At 34.9% G+C, this 16,617-nt stretch overlaps 1 protein-coding gene across 17 annotated transcripts in view; it reads right to left on the bottom strand.

Annotated features, from left to right (window-relative positions):
* The window catches only part of LOC145269461 (matrix metalloproteinase-19-like), a 97,666-nt gene that overhangs the window by 11,730 nt on the left and 69,319 nt on the right, over positions 1-16,617 (bottom strand). For 10 of the 17 annotated variants that reach the window (XM_080125139.1, XM_080125145.1, XM_080125149.1 and 7 more), the window contains 3 exons: positions 12,314-12,559; positions 9,624-9,683; positions 4,473-4,628 (listed from right to left, as the gene is read on the bottom strand). In XM_080125139.1, coding sequence (XP_079981265.1) covers positions 4,473-4,628; positions 9,624-9,683; positions 12,314-12,559 — 462 coding nt within the window. The remainder of the gene's footprint in view (positions 1-4,472; positions 4,629-9,623; positions 9,684-12,313; positions 12,560-16,617) is intronic. The other 7 variants (XM_080125142.1, XM_080125147.1, XM_080125153.1 and 4 more) reach the window with 1 other exon arrangement.

Here is a 16,617-nt window from a genome sequence, read left to right as displayed (position 1 = left end):
GACAAACTCGCAACATCTCTTCTATGGGATAGAGGTTGTAGGTATCTTCCATATTATGCAGACAAGTGGATCCTGAGCATGCAGGCAGATGATACCGCCACAAAAGGTATAATACATTAACAAAACATCTGAGATTTCGAAAACCAGTCAGGAAACATTAAAGTACTGTATAACTAGCCCAATTATTATTATTTATTTATTAATATTTTATTAAATTAAAGTTGTTACTAAAAAAATATTTCAATTAGACATGTTATTAACCTTATGTAAATATTTTTCTAGCAGAAATTCTACCTCACAAAAGGATATCTGGGAAACAAATTCTAGCAATAATCATTTGATTGATTTAAAATGAATGGTGAAGCAGGCCGACTACAATACCGTAGCCTTCAAGTTCAATGTAAACAAGTTCTTAAATAATCACATTCTACCCAACTTACACCATAACCGATTACTACACTACAACCTTACATCCATTAACCCTTATCCTCGAGGTACACTCGGGCCTTGACATAATGATTATCACACTACCACCTAACATTAATTGCCTCTTATCCTTGATTGGCTTTTGTACTGAAGAGCAAGCCGACAGAGGTTTTAACAGGCTTTTTGGTGTAAACGGGATCAAGGGGCCAAACTTAATGAAACTGGTTGACTGGCTGGGCTTAAAACTGGAACAGCCTTGCCGAGGACGGGCGTTGAGTGCATAATGAGGTGTTAGTGACGTAGGGATCCATATGCTTCCCCTACTCCTAAAAGATATAGGAACGAACATGGTACATTTTTAGTTAGTCAGTTCAGTTTGACGAGAGAGACCGGGCAGTTAGTTTGTAGTTTGTTGGTGATGGCGGACCGAAGAGATCACATTAGCACCAAATATTATTTAAGCACGTGACCAATCCGTAAATTTTCTTCAAAAAAAAACTATACTTGTTGGTGATGACGGACTGAAGAGATCACAGAGTCGAGTAAGAGAAAAAGAAAGCGAAGACGCAAAAAAAGAATCCTTTGGGTTAGGAGTAAGAAACTTCTCCATCATTTGGTCTGAAGAAAAAGAAGTATCATGCTGAAATAGTGCATTTGTCAGTTAGTTGCACATGCGTGCAACTCCTGCAGGACTGAGACTAATGGATGAACAGAGGATTTTTTATTTTTAATGCATCTAAAACCAAGCTCCTATCTTTACATCATCAACGCTCTGATCCTCATCTAGCATCAATTGAAATGGATGGCTCTCGTCTTGGGGAGGCTCCATGTTTTGACAAGCTTCTGGGATTGACCTTTACTCATGATCTGAAATGGAACATGTACATCAAGTCTGTTGCCAAGGTCGCTGGAAAAATGGTAGGATTCTTCTAACGCTCCAGAAGATATCTCGCTACTGATGCAATTCTCTATATAAAAGCCAAGTACGTCCAAGGATGGAGTACTGCTGCCACATATGGGCAGGGGCTGCTAAAAACAACCTATCCTGCCTTGACAGAGTAGAAAATAGACTTCGTGGCTTAGTGGGGGATGCCCTTTTCTCTTCCCTGCAACATCTCTCCCACTGAAGAGACGTTGCGAATCTATCTTTGTTTTATCGTTACTTCCATGGCAAGTGCTCTTCTGAGCTTCAATCTCTGGTCTCCCTCTCGACGTGTACACAGGCATGATTAAAAAGAACTAATAAATATCAACTAAACGATTTTAAAAAGGCAATCATAAACACCAAAGTACACAATAGAATAGCAGGCACAAAGAGACACTCGTACACGTACAATGTAGATCTTAGTTCATAGACTCAATATATATGAATATATAATACACAGCGCAACACTCCCGGTCTTGATAAGTATTGACTCCCTTGTAAAATCAAAAGATGTAGAATAATAGGAGGAAGAAGAACAACAACAGCCGTAGTAGTTGATTCAAGTGTGAAAGATGTTTTTTTAAATTCATTACGAACCTCTTAATCTCCTTAAAAAAAAGGTTCATTTAGAAAAGGTAAAAAAAATTCCAAGAGTTCCAAATTCAGTAAAGGAATATTTCCGTACAAGTTGAATTATATAGCCAGTGCTTCTTAACTGAAGTACTTGATAAAGAATAAGTCAACGTTGTTTCGTTCTTCGAGGAAGGTGGGCTCCCTCTATCGTGCTAGAAAACTGCTCACACCTGTACTTCTATAAGGCCATCGCCATTCGCCCATCTGTGGAGTATTGTTGCCACATCTAATTGGTGCATCTATCACTAGTCTATCCCTCTTGGATAGGGGTAAAAAAAAGGTCTGCAATGAAATAGGTTCCACTTTGTCAACTAGGCTCCAACCCCTGTCCCATCGCCGTAATGTTGTATCCCCGTGCCTTTTTCTCAAGTATTTTAATTGAATATGCTCTGATGAACTCATTGCACTTGTTCCATCTCGACGTACATATACCTGACAAACCCGCAAAATCACACCCCTTCACTGTTGAGGTCCCTAAATGTCAGAAAATTTTTTACTCAAATAGATTCTTAGACTTTGGAATTCTCTTCTTGCTACTTGCTTCCCAAACTGTACTGATATGCAGAAGTTCAAATGCAACGTAAAAATCTTGTTAATCTTTCTTAGGCATGGTCCCAATTAGTAGCCCCTTACGTCAAAGTGGCAATACGCCTTGTTTGGGGTGAAGGTGAGTAAAAAAAAGAACAAAAAAGAACAGAAAAGAACAACAAAAAAAAGAAAAAAAGAACAAAAAAAGAACAAAAAAAGAACAAAAAAAAGATAAAAAAGAACAAAAAAAAGATAAAAAAGAACAAAAAAAGAACAAAAAAAAGAAAAAAAGAACAAAAAAAGATAAAAAAGAACAAAAAAAGAAAAAAGAACAAAAAAAGATAAAAAAGAACAAAAAAAAGATAAAAAAGAACAAAAAAGATAAAAGAACAAAAAAAAGAACAAAAAAGATAAAAAGAACAAAAAAAAGAACAAAAAAAGAACAAAAAAAAGAACAAACAAAAGATAAAAAAGAACAAAAAAAGAACAAAAAAAGAACAAAAAAAGAACAAAAAAAGAACAAAAAAGATAAAAAAGAACAAAAAAAAGATAAAAAGAACAAAAAAAAGAACAAAAAAGATAAAAAAGAACAAAAAAGATAAAAAGAACAAAAAAAAGAACAAAAAAGAAAAAAAGAACAAAAAAGAACAAAAAAAGAACAAAAAAGAACAAAAAAAAACAAAAAAGAACAAAAAAGAACAAAAAAAGATAAAAAAAGAACAAAAGAAAAAAAGAACAAAAAAGAACAAAAAAAGATAAAAAAAAACAAAAGAAAAAAAACAGAACAAAAAAGAACAGAAAAGAACAAAAAAAGATTTAAAAAAAAAACAAAAGAAAAAAAACAGAACAAAAAAGAACAGAAAAGAACAAAAAAAAGAAAAAAAAAGAAAAAAAATGCTTGCTTTTGTGTGACTGACTTCATTTTATTTTTCCTAATAGTTTGAGAAAGAAACCACCATTTTGAGAGAGTTTTACATGAACAAACAGTTTCCGGACATGTAATTATGCATATCACAGGGATAAATATAATTATGCACATTGGATTTTTTTTTATTTTGATGGAAGGTTATGGTGGTTAAGTTGTTAAAGATTCAGATTGACAACCTGGTTGTCCCAAGTTCGAGTCCAGTTCGTATCAATAAGACACTTTAATTTATAGATATTGGCAACCTAGACGTGTCCCCTCCTATAAATACTCAATGACTTTCTAGAATAAATTCTAACTGAAAAGATATCAGGGAAACGAATGGCAACAATAATCATTCAAAATGAATGATGTTCAACAATACAAAATAGTCTAATTTCATGCCGATAAGATATTCTCAGTTCATCATGAACCTTTTAATTTGCCTTGGAAAAATACCAAGTTTGCTACTAAAGAAGGCGCATTTGTAATAGGTTAAAAAAATCCTAGAGTGCTTAAACCAACCCATTTATCCATCAGATATTTATCGATCACATGTATCGTCAAAAAAATGTCATTGACTCTACATTGACAAAAGGTGCACACACTTATAATTCAAACATATTACACGACAAACTGAATTGTAGCTATGAGCCATATTTATTTAGGATGCAGACAAATCACAATGGCGGACAACTCAATTCGAACATTTTTTTTATTTTTTACTCTCTCCAGAAGTAAGAGATCTTCAATGGCTTGCAAAACTACTTAATCGCTAAAAATCATAACATTTGAGTTTCTAAAATACAAAAAATTGCTTCATAAATTTACGTGAGTTTTGGAATATGAAATCTTCGTTTCGTGCCGGGTACGTACACTATAAAGACTGTTCTTAATTTTCTGTTGAATGAGTGTAATTACGAAAAAAGATGTACGAACAATAATCTTAGGACGTATTTTCCAATGCTATGCGCCCTTTAATTAAAATTATAAGAATTACGAAACTTTGAATGGAGTTCGTTTGTGAGACATAATTATGATTCAAAATATACTTACCCTTGAATAAATAAGCTCTGCTGTAGACTCTAGAATATACTGCAGCTTGAACCAAGTCGGGTCCGCCGGGGAAGAGGCTTTGAACAGCCAGCCTCTTTCCATTTCGTCCGTCAATAACGAAGCCATGGTCAACAAACACAAAATCACTTTCGTTAACTGAAAGATAAAATTAATTAAATCCTTTTCAAATTGTCTTGTTCATAAAAAAGTCAAGTTTAAATGTTAACCTGCAAATTTATGAGACAATCGAAAACAAGTAAGATTTAACTACTTAGCATCAAGGGTTCTATTCTTACTCGTTCAATCATTACAACGTTTAAAACCGAAGGAGAAGAAAAAAAACAATATTAAGGACGCCCTCCCTACCAAAATAAGTCTCATTGATTACACATGGTATATTCGTTCAGGACAAGGTACCCATTTCTCCTGACCTTCAATCAGACTAAACTACGATTGGTTTGGAAGCAACAAAACACGCCTGAACATACCTAAGCAGGTTAATAACAAGAGAGAGTAATACACGTATGCTGTCGGGTACCATAAACAGGTTTCCAAATGAAATCTAATAGTGTTTCCACATTTTTTCGATCCTTTTACTACGTACTTCTTTTTGTTATTTTCACCTGTCACCGAGCTGACATATAGGTGACAGCTATTTCTGATTAAAATATCTAGTATTCCAAAATAGCTACCGGCTTCTAATACATGTATACTCCATCTTCAGTGTGTCGTTTTGTTTCTTTTTTTTTCTTTCCTTTTTTCCTGGCCATGTTGTAAATTTGGAGAAATAAGTCTGTTTGTAAAGAGCCGCGTGTTGTTTCTAGCGGTTGTATTTTGGAAAGGTTGTAACTGTGCGTGGACAACGCGAGAATAACGTCAAAGATTAGATGAGAGTTAAATATAGAAACGTTGTTTTCATTTGAATAAAATAAAATACACATCAAGTGCGCTTGAAAGCTAAATTACAACGTAATATTAGGAAAATGAACAAATATTTTACTTGTTTGAAATTTATCACAAATATATTTCAGAAGTATACTCCATCTCGAGTGTGTTGTTTTTTTTTTGTTTCCCTTTTCTTTTTCCTGGCCATGTTGTAAATTTGGAGAAAGAAGTATGTTTGTAAAGAGACGCGAGTTGTTTCTAGCGGTTGTATTTTGAAATGTTTGAACTGTGCGTATGCAACGCGAGAATAACGTCAAGGATGACATGAGAGTACATATAGAATGTTTTCTTTTTGTATTTCAATTCGAACGACGTATAATTTTTTTTAATTTCTAATCACTATCAGTATATTTCACCCTCAATCCACTCACGTTGCATGTGTCATATAAGTCCGTTGATTGTATACGATTCATCGAATACAAAATGTTATTTTATCCTCTTACAATTTAAAAAAAGTTTTCTTTTTTTTTTTTTACACAGTGATCACCACTTATCAAGGCCCGGAAGCCACTCAGGGATAAGGGTTATTGCAAGTACATCACGTTAGTGAGGAGATTTTATGAAGTGTTTAATTAGGGGGGGGGCGGTTCATTAGGAATTTGTTAACATTAGACTTGAAGACATCCAAGTTGTAGTCCGGAGGGAAGCAGGCAGGCGGAACAGAGTTCCACAGGCGTGCAGTTCTAAGAAAGAAAGTTTAATGGTTATTATTATAAATGATTTTCTGGTCAAAAGAATAATAATAATGGTTACTACTGTGACGTCAAATTATGACTGTGCTATTATGTCAGAAAGCCAGACAACCCCCTTTAAATTAAAGGTTTGAATTTTAGTTTAGAATAATCATATACAGTTTTCTTAAGCAATAATCTAGAACTGGTATTGTGACGTCAGATAACTATCAAAGAAATAGTTATCATATATCCACGAAACATAGGGAAGTCAATGGGGAGCCAATCACACAGAAGAGGTTGGCAGAGTTTGTCAGTCAGTCGGCTCAGAAAAGATTATAGTCTCTGAGTCCACAGGAAGCATCGACGAGACCGACTAGAGAAAATGAAGGAACTAAAGACAAATGCGCGCAATTCCGAGGGAAATCATATACATCGAATAAGATATATCAAAATATAATTTCATATTATGGCGTTTTCCTTCGGGAAAAATGTTTTAATTACAAAACTCACATCAATAGGACAATAGAAAAAGCAGAACAAATGAGAATGTCTGTTTCACGCAGATGATGATATTCAAAGAACCATCCAAGTTTATTATTCTGTTTATATATGCAAATACACGCACACAGTCATTCGCCCTGTCAATAAGTATTATATGTGTTGGATTATGGTCGAGTATTTGAACCAGACGATCCCGGTAAAAACAAGATACAGCAAAAGAATAGCAAACGTGACAATGATGTAACACGTCCCATAACTTAACCGGGGTGTGATGTCAAGCCTGGACAAAGGAACAAAGAATTCGGTCAATATAAACAAGCAAGGGACACAGAGAGAAACACAGAGACAGAAACGAGTCATTGCAGATCAAAGCGTGTAATCGCATTCTTTCGCCGCTGTCCCCATCACGCCACACACTAACCTCGTCTCTCTATCTTCACAGCCGACGCCTGATTGTCATAATAAACTTGTTTGTAAACACAGAGAAATTTTATTTTTATTTTTAAACACGGCAGATATTTCAACAAGCGTGTGTCACTAAGGTGCAGAAAAACTGACAGATAAGCATGCGCTAAAAAACACGTAATATAAGTCTTTCGGTTGACACGTGTATATATATATATATATATATATATATATATATATAAAGCAATAGCGTTCGTGTGTGCGTTTGCCTGTGTGTACAACTCCCCATGATCAAAGAAATATAAAGTGTATACAGTGTGTGCACACCTCTCCTTCTGTCAAATGAGAGATTTATTTTTATGCGTAACTTCTAGATATACCATTCTTCACATCACATATAAATCGACTGAGTTATGGTTATTAGCATATCACATTAAATTAAATCATTTTAAATAATTAGCTCGATTATATTACTTATTCGACATGATAGCCTCGTTAATACTGTACTATTTAAAAATATAATTTAAAATGTAATTATTTAGTTTATTTTCATTTCAATTTATATTTTATTTAACTTAAATTTACTTATTATTATCGTAAATCTGAAACCTTTCAATTTTCAAACCAGAAAACCAAGGGGAATAACTGCGATAGTTTAATTCTTTGAGCACGTTATTAAATATTTTCTATAATAGATTTGTTTTCATTTCGAAATATTCTTCTAAGCTGAATTATTATTTTTATTTTTAATTCGGAGGTAATTTTTTTTCGCTTATTCTTAATTTTTAAGTAACATTTTGGTACTGATGCAGAGAGTGAACTCAAACTCCACCTGGCTTTCTCCGGAACATAACGCCAACAACCGGAGTAAACCGAACGTCGTTGAAGAAATCAAGCTGAGCGTCGCCGATGAAAGCATAACAAGAAAAGAAAACCTACCTTAAATTTTAAATTTTATTAACTGTAAAGAAAAAATTATAATAATATATTTTGTTTTGTTTTGCTATATATATATATATATATATATATATATATATATATATATATATATATATATATATATATATATATATATATATATATTAGATAAATAATCTTAAATATTTTTTGGTCAATGTCAAGTTTCTTTCCAACTCCTAAAAGAACTTTAAAATAACGACTTTTATAGGTTTTAGGTGGTGCTGAAAACTAAGTTCACATTTAAATTTGGGACATGATATGAAGAAATTACTTTTTCAAAACGTGGGGGATCACTGTCCTATATGAATTTAACGTAAAATGAGCACCCACTTTCTGTCCACCTAATAATTTCTTCATATCATAAAACAAATTTAACTGTGATTTTCGTTTTTACCACCCCCCGAAAACCGGCGCTGTTTTATTTTATTTTTTGTTTTTTTTAACTAAGAGATTCGTTCATTTTTTTTATAAGTTAGGACGCTAATAATGCCGCCAGTAAGCTTACACAAGCGGTATATTTAGGTGAGTATTCAATTATAGAACTTGTATAGTTTTTAACAGATACCTGTGTAGTTTAATTAACCATTTTTCCGTAAGTAACGTGCTGACATTAACCATTATACCATTAAAGCAGAATCGTTCAATATTTCACATAAATTCTGTTTACATTTCTAAGGCAACTCAATAAGGACCATCCACCGTGGCGCAGTTGATAGAGACGTTGACGGGCCCCATCTGAAGATAGCGGTTTCAATCCTACCCAAAGCCGGCCAGAGGTTTATTTGGCCCAAAACGTGGTGAGACGACAACTACAGATGGCAGTGATTGCTGAGAATGCAGTTAAGCGATTCGAAATTCCTATCCGTCGCGGTTACCACCTGACGAAGGCCAGAGGAATAGCTGGCCGAAACGTCGTGAAACAACTAATAAAGATGAGAATAAAGTCCGCAATAAATAAATTAATATAAATAATACTCATCTCAATAACGAATTCCAATTGAAATAAAAATATATATAAACCCATGTTGGTTAATGCATTTTGTCATTTTTTTTATCATCCGCAGGCTTCACTTGATTATTTTGTGAGAACGGCCAATCTAAACCATATAACGTGAGGGGGCAGCAACTCAGTGCAATTTCTGCTTTATCATTATTTTCATGGCAACTGCTCGTCTGAGCGTCAATCTATGGCCCTCCCTCGCCAAACTGTCACAAAAAACACTCGTCTAGTCAAAACCACTACCAATTGTTTCCCACACTCTTTATCTGTACTTAAACCTAAATGCAGCTTCCATGAAAAAAACTTCTTTCTTAGAACTGCACGCTTCGTGAACTCTCTTCTGATTGCCTGCTTTCCGGCTAACTACAATCTCATTGTGTTCAAGTCCAACGTAAACAAGTTCTTGATGAACCGTCCCCCTAAGTAATCCAATTTACAAAATTCCCACTACTTATGTTTACTACGCTATAATCACATTGAATATATATGTGTGTAACCATTAACCCTAATCCTCGAGTACCCTTCGGTCCTTGATAAGTGGTGATTCCTGTGTAAAAAAGTCACGGTGTTTGTTTGACAGGTATTTTTAAAAAAATTGTTCATTGTACGGCTTATTTCGGCGGTCTGTGTAAGTTGCCGGGATATGCATAACTATTTTATACTTACTTCTCATGGCAGCATGAATACTTCGGTAAGAGAGCTCACAGGAATTCATAAGGTTTTTACCTGTAAGCGCAGATTAAGAAAAAATGTTTATATCAACAGGTATATCAAGTGGGGAAAAAAGAATAATCGAACACCGCTATGAAAACATATTCCTCGTGTGTAAATTATCTGCAAATGAATGCGACATATACCTTTCACTTTGTATGTGATACCAAGTCTCCTATTTAAAATTCGCGCCAAGTGTAATATGCACATTGGTTTAGACTGACCGCCATAAAAACAGACGTTTTTATTCACTCCATGTAAATTATATCCCCAAAGGCTATAACATCCAAAATAATAGGCTCCTATATGGTTGACATTAAAAAAAAACTGATTACATATAATGATAGATGTATCGAGACACAGGAATGGGTATGTTTGATCCTGCAGAACGGTGGTTCATTAAAATTGTGAGGTGTGCGTTCGCGCCTGGTCCACAAAGTATAGAAATAAAAAATTTAAAAATTAAAAAAAAACCGTTTTCATGTGTTTTTGATATATGGATGGTATGATAAAATTGTGGGGTCTGCGTTCGCAACTGGCCTCCATAGAATGGAAATAGGCACACACTTTAATAAAGACTTTTCATATCTATCTACGTAAGAATACTTTGATAATTACGTTTCAGTTTGAAGAAATATGGTATAATAAAATTATGGGGTGTTCGTTCGTGCCTGACCTCCATGGAATGGAAATATGTCACAAAGTTTATCAAGGTTTATTTTAATATAGATCCACAGAATATTGTGATAAGTGTTTCAGTGTGAACAGGTATGGTATAATAAATTATGGGGTTTATCTATTTTATTTTTACTTTCATCATATTTTGCTTTGGTTTTTATACCCTCGAATTCGAAGCTCTCTCTTTACAACCTTTCCTTTTCATAACCTATCATACTTTCATAAATAAGAGTCCATTTTCTGTAAGCTGTTTTAGGCTGTAATATTAATCCAGATGTTTTAGACTTGCGTAATATTTGAGTAAAAAGCTTATAGTAAACACAATCTTATATATATATATATATATATATATATATATATATATATGTATATATATATATACATATATATATGTATGTATATATATAAGTGAAAATGTCTGTGTGTCTGTGTATCTGTGTGTCTGTGTACATTTCCCTACGCAATAACTATCAATTTTTAGTCTACATATACAGGTTACTGAGATTTGGGAAAATCGATGTGATCAGTTTTTGGCCAGAAATCTGGGGTCAAAGTTCAACCATTTGACCTTTGAGAACTCTACCAAACTCCTCCGACAATTTTGGGTCTACGCACCTGAAATTTTAAATATAACTTCCTTAGACATGGATCTAACTTAATTAATAACTTAATTTTAGCCCAAAACAATAAACGTTAAGGGGTCATAATAGGGTCAAAGTTAAAAAAATATTGACCACTGCGGTCTCTTCCAAATTACTCAGACAATTTCTGGTCTAAATATTTGAAATTTTACATAAAAAGTATTCAGAAATAGGGCAAGCTTTTTCATCAGTTTAGGTCGAAAATTTTTATTCACCAATATATAAATGTATGTATGTATATCTGTTTGCATGTCTGCCTTAAACTTTCAATAGAGGCGACGGATTTTACCAAGATCAGAATTGTTTTGAAGTTCGATCTTTTATACGACAAATATCGAAATATTGGCTGAAAACATTAATGTCTTCCCGTTCAGCTAGGAACTTTTCTACAGGGGGGTAACTTTTTTCGCCGATATTTTTGAAAGTTATCCTCTCCTTTAGATTGTCTAGCCTTACTTTTAAAAATGTCGCTTCCAGTTTAGCGGTGGTCGTAACAGCATAAAAGTTAGCTTTTACTCCGTCCTTTTCCTCCTTTGCGGTACGGGTTCGAGCCTGCGTTCCTACTACCACATTTTTTTTTGCTCAACATACACATCCAAACACCCGGGCAACGCCGGGCTGAAATGCTAGTATATATATATATATATATATATATATATATATATATATATATATATATATATATATATATGGGTGTGTGTGTATGTGTGTGTGTGTGATATCGACATACCAAACAAATTTTTTAAAATCTATCTTGTTGATAAATTTGAAACCTTTATCCAGTAGATCCTCGGGATACGGCATCAATCTGTTTCGGGGTTGTGATTGTAAGGGAAAATTGCCGTATGACGGGGCATAAGCAAAACTTCATACAGTACATATGAAAATTTATTAACAAAATACAGTACAGTATATAATACACATGCATATAATCCAATAAGAATTTAAATAAAACTGTAATGCGAGGCAAATACCGTAACCAGAGGCCTGAAAAAAAAAAACATATTCCACATCGTAACCTTTTAAAAACCGTATACCGGGGACACCCTACCCAGGGGTCTCACTGTATTTATTTGCCTGCCTTCCACGAAGAGTGGGTGTAGCACTAGGATTATCTCATTAAAACTAGTAAGAAATGTATTTTTAAATGTCAACGCCGAATAAGTATTATTGAAATAACTTTGAAAGTAACACTATTGTTTTTATTTACGATAATAAAATCTTCAGGTTAGTAAACTCGAGGCAAGTATAAATAGAACGCCTTCATATTCAGCAAAAGATGGTTTCGCACTTTTCTTAGTTGTTTCAGAAGAAAACGTCACTTACCGTAAAGCCTTTGAATTCCGACCACATCGTCCCAGTGGAGTGTAAAACCATCGTCAAACGTCTGGTAAAAAGGCGCCATCAGTGATTCCGGCACGTCGGAGTGATATAGGCCGAGGGCGTGGCCGAATTCGTGGGCACTCACCGTCTCCAAATCGTATCCACCAACTGTACCATTAATCCAATCTTCTTCATCATCAAAGTGGATGTAGTCGCCTGGAGGAAAAGCGGCGTGTGCCAGAACACCATCTGATAACAAAAGGAAGCACACGAAGAAAAGTAACTTACCAGTAGGGCTATGACAACAGCATATTCTTTTCATTATTTTGACTCTAGAGTGTGCATCCGTTTGATATCTTATATGCTTTTATATAGAGTGATGTGGTTCTCAGTTGATTAATTGTGTCTAACTGTGTCGGATATATACTCGAGAGTCATAACAATGAAAAGAATACGCTGTTGTCACAGCCCTAGTTATCATACAGAACTTGAATGCCTACTTGGGAGAACTAAGATGCCTACTAGAGAGAATCTTCATACTATTTTGTTTCTTGAGACATACGTACATTCTATTATTACGACTTTTATTTACTTTTAATTTTTGAAATAGATGAGAGAAATTAATTCCAACTACAATTTTGCCTGATTTTTCTCTTTTTTTTTTTTTCAACGTCGTGATGAAATGTTTTATTTTACACGTAAGTACATATTTTTATCCGAGATTAACTTCAGCCTTTTTTAAGCACAATCACCATTTATACGGAAACTAATAAAACATTATTGGCACCCTTCATTTCTTCTATGACGTATCAATTATTCAACTACACTATTTCTGAAGCCATTTATACGGAAACTAACTGGTAGCAAAAGGGCGAGATTATCCTGTATCTTCACAGAGCCACCATTCCCCCACATATTCAAGCTAATGCATCTGCCACTGGTCTGTCGTTCCTTGACAGAGCTAAAAAAAGAATCGTCAACCTGATAGGTTCCGGATTATCGACCAAGCTCTAATCTCTGCCCCATCGCTGAAATGTGGCATTATTGTGCCTTTTTTATGACGAACTTGAAGTATTAGCTGACCTTTGGTGTAAGTACTCCCGACAAGCAGCAAAATCTCACCTCTGCACTGTAGAGTTCCATAGATGCCGTAAAACCTTCTACTCAAATAGATACTTCCCTCGAATCGCTAGACTTTGGAATTCTCTCCCTTACCTTTCGAACGCAATCAACATTAAAACAGAAACTAATAAACAATCATGATAAGCCCCTTTAAATAACCATAGTCCACTTTGCCACGTACGTAATGAATTCTATTTGCAATCTTTCATCTCTTCCACAATTGATGGAGGACCAGTACTGACCTGTTTCTGCTATCCAATTTCCAAAACCATTTACACGGAAACTAATTGACAATAATGAACATCAACGAATGATATTGCTAGGGCTGCTGCAAGGAAGGTGGGCTCTCTCTACCGTGCTAGACAACTACTAACACCCGAAAGTATCCTGTACCTCTATAAGGCTACCATTCGCCCATGTATGGAGTATTGCTGTCACATTTGGGCTGGTGCATCTGTTACTAGTCTCTCGCTCCTTGACAAGGTTCAAAAGAGAGTCGCAAACCCGATAGGCCCGGAACTGGCATCTAAGCTTCAGCCTCTGTCCCATCGACGAAATTTTGCATCCCTCTGCCTGTTCTACAAGTATTTTAGTGGTGAATGCACTGACGAACTGCAATCACTTGTGCCCCCACGACGTGAGCACCCTCGACAAACCCGACAGGCTGCTAAATCCCACCCCCACATTGTAGAGATCCCTAGATGTAAAAGATCTTTCTACTCCAATAGTTTCTTCTCCAGAACCGCTAAACTTTGGAATTCCATTCCAGGTCCCTGCTTCCCAAACAGTACTGACGTGCAAAAGTTCAAGTGTAACCTGAACCGACATCTTGCTAGCCAAATCCCTATAATAGCCCAGTAGTTATTGCCCCTGATAGTAGCCCCCTACACCAAAGTGGCAATTTGCCTTGTTTGGGGTGAAAATGTAATATATATATATATATATATATATATATATATATATAACAGTGAACGTGTCTGTCTGTCTGTCTGTCTGTGTGTCTGCCTGTGTACATTTCCCTACGCAATAACTCTGTCAATTTTTAGTCTATAGACTCGAAATTTGAAATACCGGGTACTGAGATTTTGGAAAATCGATGTAACGGGTGTCAGCCAGAAATTTGGCTGTTAAGGGGTCAAATTTCAACGATTTGACCTTTAAGAACTCTACCAAACTCCTCCGACAATTTTGGGTCTAGACACTTGAAATTTTAGATATAGGTTCCTTGAACCTGGATCTAACTTAATAAAGTGTTTTGAGCCCGAAACTATAAATTTTAAGGGGTCATAATAGGGGTCAAATTTTTTAAAAAAATTGACCCCTGCGGTCTATACCAAATTACTCAGACAATTTCTGGTCTAAACATTTGAAATTTTACATAAAGTGTATTTAGAGATAGAGCAAGCTTTTTAATCGGTTTGAGTCGAAAATTTGAGTTGTCAAGGGGTCAAAGTTCAAAAGATTTGATATTTGCCGTGTCTAGCAAATTACTCGGCCAATTTGGTGTCTAAACGTTTGAAATTTGTACATAACGAGTATTCAGGCATGCTGCAAGCATTTTAATCATTTTTGGGGCGAGCATTTGGCTGCGAAAAGGTCAAAGTTGAAAGAGTTGACTTTTACAGATTCTACCAAATTCCTCCGCCAATTTTGGGTTTAAATACTGGAAATTTTGCATGTAGGTAACTTGGATATGGGTAAAACTTTGTATTTCGATGTGGGACCAAAATATTAAATGTTAAGGGTTCAAAATTGGGTCAAAGTTAAAAAAAATTATCTCTGCGGTCTCTACGAAATTACTCACCAAATCTCTTGTATATCTATAAAAGTGAACGTGTCTGTGTACATTTCCCTACGCAATAACTCTGTCAGACTCGATATTTGATATACAGGGTACTGAGATTTGGAAAAATCTGTGTGATCGGGTTTCGGCCAGAAATTTGGCTGTAAAGGGGTTAAAGTTCAACGATTTGACCTTTGAGAACTCTAACAAACTCCTCCGACAATTTTTGGTCTACACACTGGATATTTTAGATATAGGTTACTTGGACATGGATCTAACTTAATAATGTATTTGAGCCCAAAACAATAAATGGTAAGGGGTCATAATAGGGGTCAAAGTTAAAAAAAATTGACTATTTTGTTTTTATTGCTCAGCATACACCTCGAAACACCCGGGCAACGCCGGGCACCCATGCTAGTATATATATATATATATATATATATATATATATATATATATATATATATATATATATATATATATATATATATATACATATACACAATACGAACTCAACTTTTAATTTAGGGTTTAAGTTGTAAAGGGGTACCAAACATATTCTTAAATATTATACTTTCTGTCCTTCATATTATTGTATGAACAAGTTGTATTAAGGAAACTCCTCTTAACAGATTATTTGTAGAATTAAATAAGTCTTATATTCAATCCTAGTAACGCCGGGAGACAGGTCCTGGTAGTATATATATTAGTGTCCTGACAAAGCCACAACGGAGACAACCAAACAAAAAAAAAAAGACAAAAACAAAAAATAAAAGAAGCAAAATTCACTCCAAAGCAGCAAAACTGAATCTTGTCTGCCAAGACACTATATATACAAATGTAGACAAATTCGGGCATATTTTATTAGTTTGAAAATATAGGTTCTTTGTTACCAATTGTCATAAAATATTAACCACTAGCAGGACCCGTTAACCGGCGTTGCCCGGTGGTAGCATGCCCCCCCGCGTAAAAAATTAAAGTACGGCTAATCTCATAATTTAAAGAACCGCTTTTGAAATGAACACCCCTAACCTCCCTATGGTAAGAACTGATTTCGAAATAGACACTCCATTTTGTGAGTGCGGTGGGGTTGTAAAAAATTTTACTCGAAATGTAACTTTGATAATCGCTGTCAGGAATCGAACCCACAAATACTATGAACGAACAATAGAATTTTGTGGTTGCAGTGTCGGTCGGCCTGTGCGTAATAATCTGGCGGACAAGGTATGGTTCAGAGTATGGTATTTTTGTTGGCATTACTGGAGTGTAGGTGGCAAAATATGTTCTAACCCTCTATCACTTAAAAAGGAACAAAATTCCTGTAGTCACCTGCACGTTACCATGTAAACACATAAACGTTATTTCAGAAAGTGACAGTTTTAAATAAGCCTAAAAATAACTT

The sequence above is a fragment of the Euprymna scolopes genome, chromosome 45 (genome assembly GCF_053919585.1).
Source record: "Euprymna scolopes isolate OS-2025 chromosome 45, ASM5391958v1, whole genome shotgun sequence".
NCBI lineage: Eukaryota > Metazoa > Mollusca > Cephalopoda > Sepiida > Sepiolidae > Euprymna > Euprymna scolopes.
The sequence above is the reverse complement of the archived record's forward strand: the minus strand, read 5'-3'. Positions and strand labels throughout refer to the sequence as shown.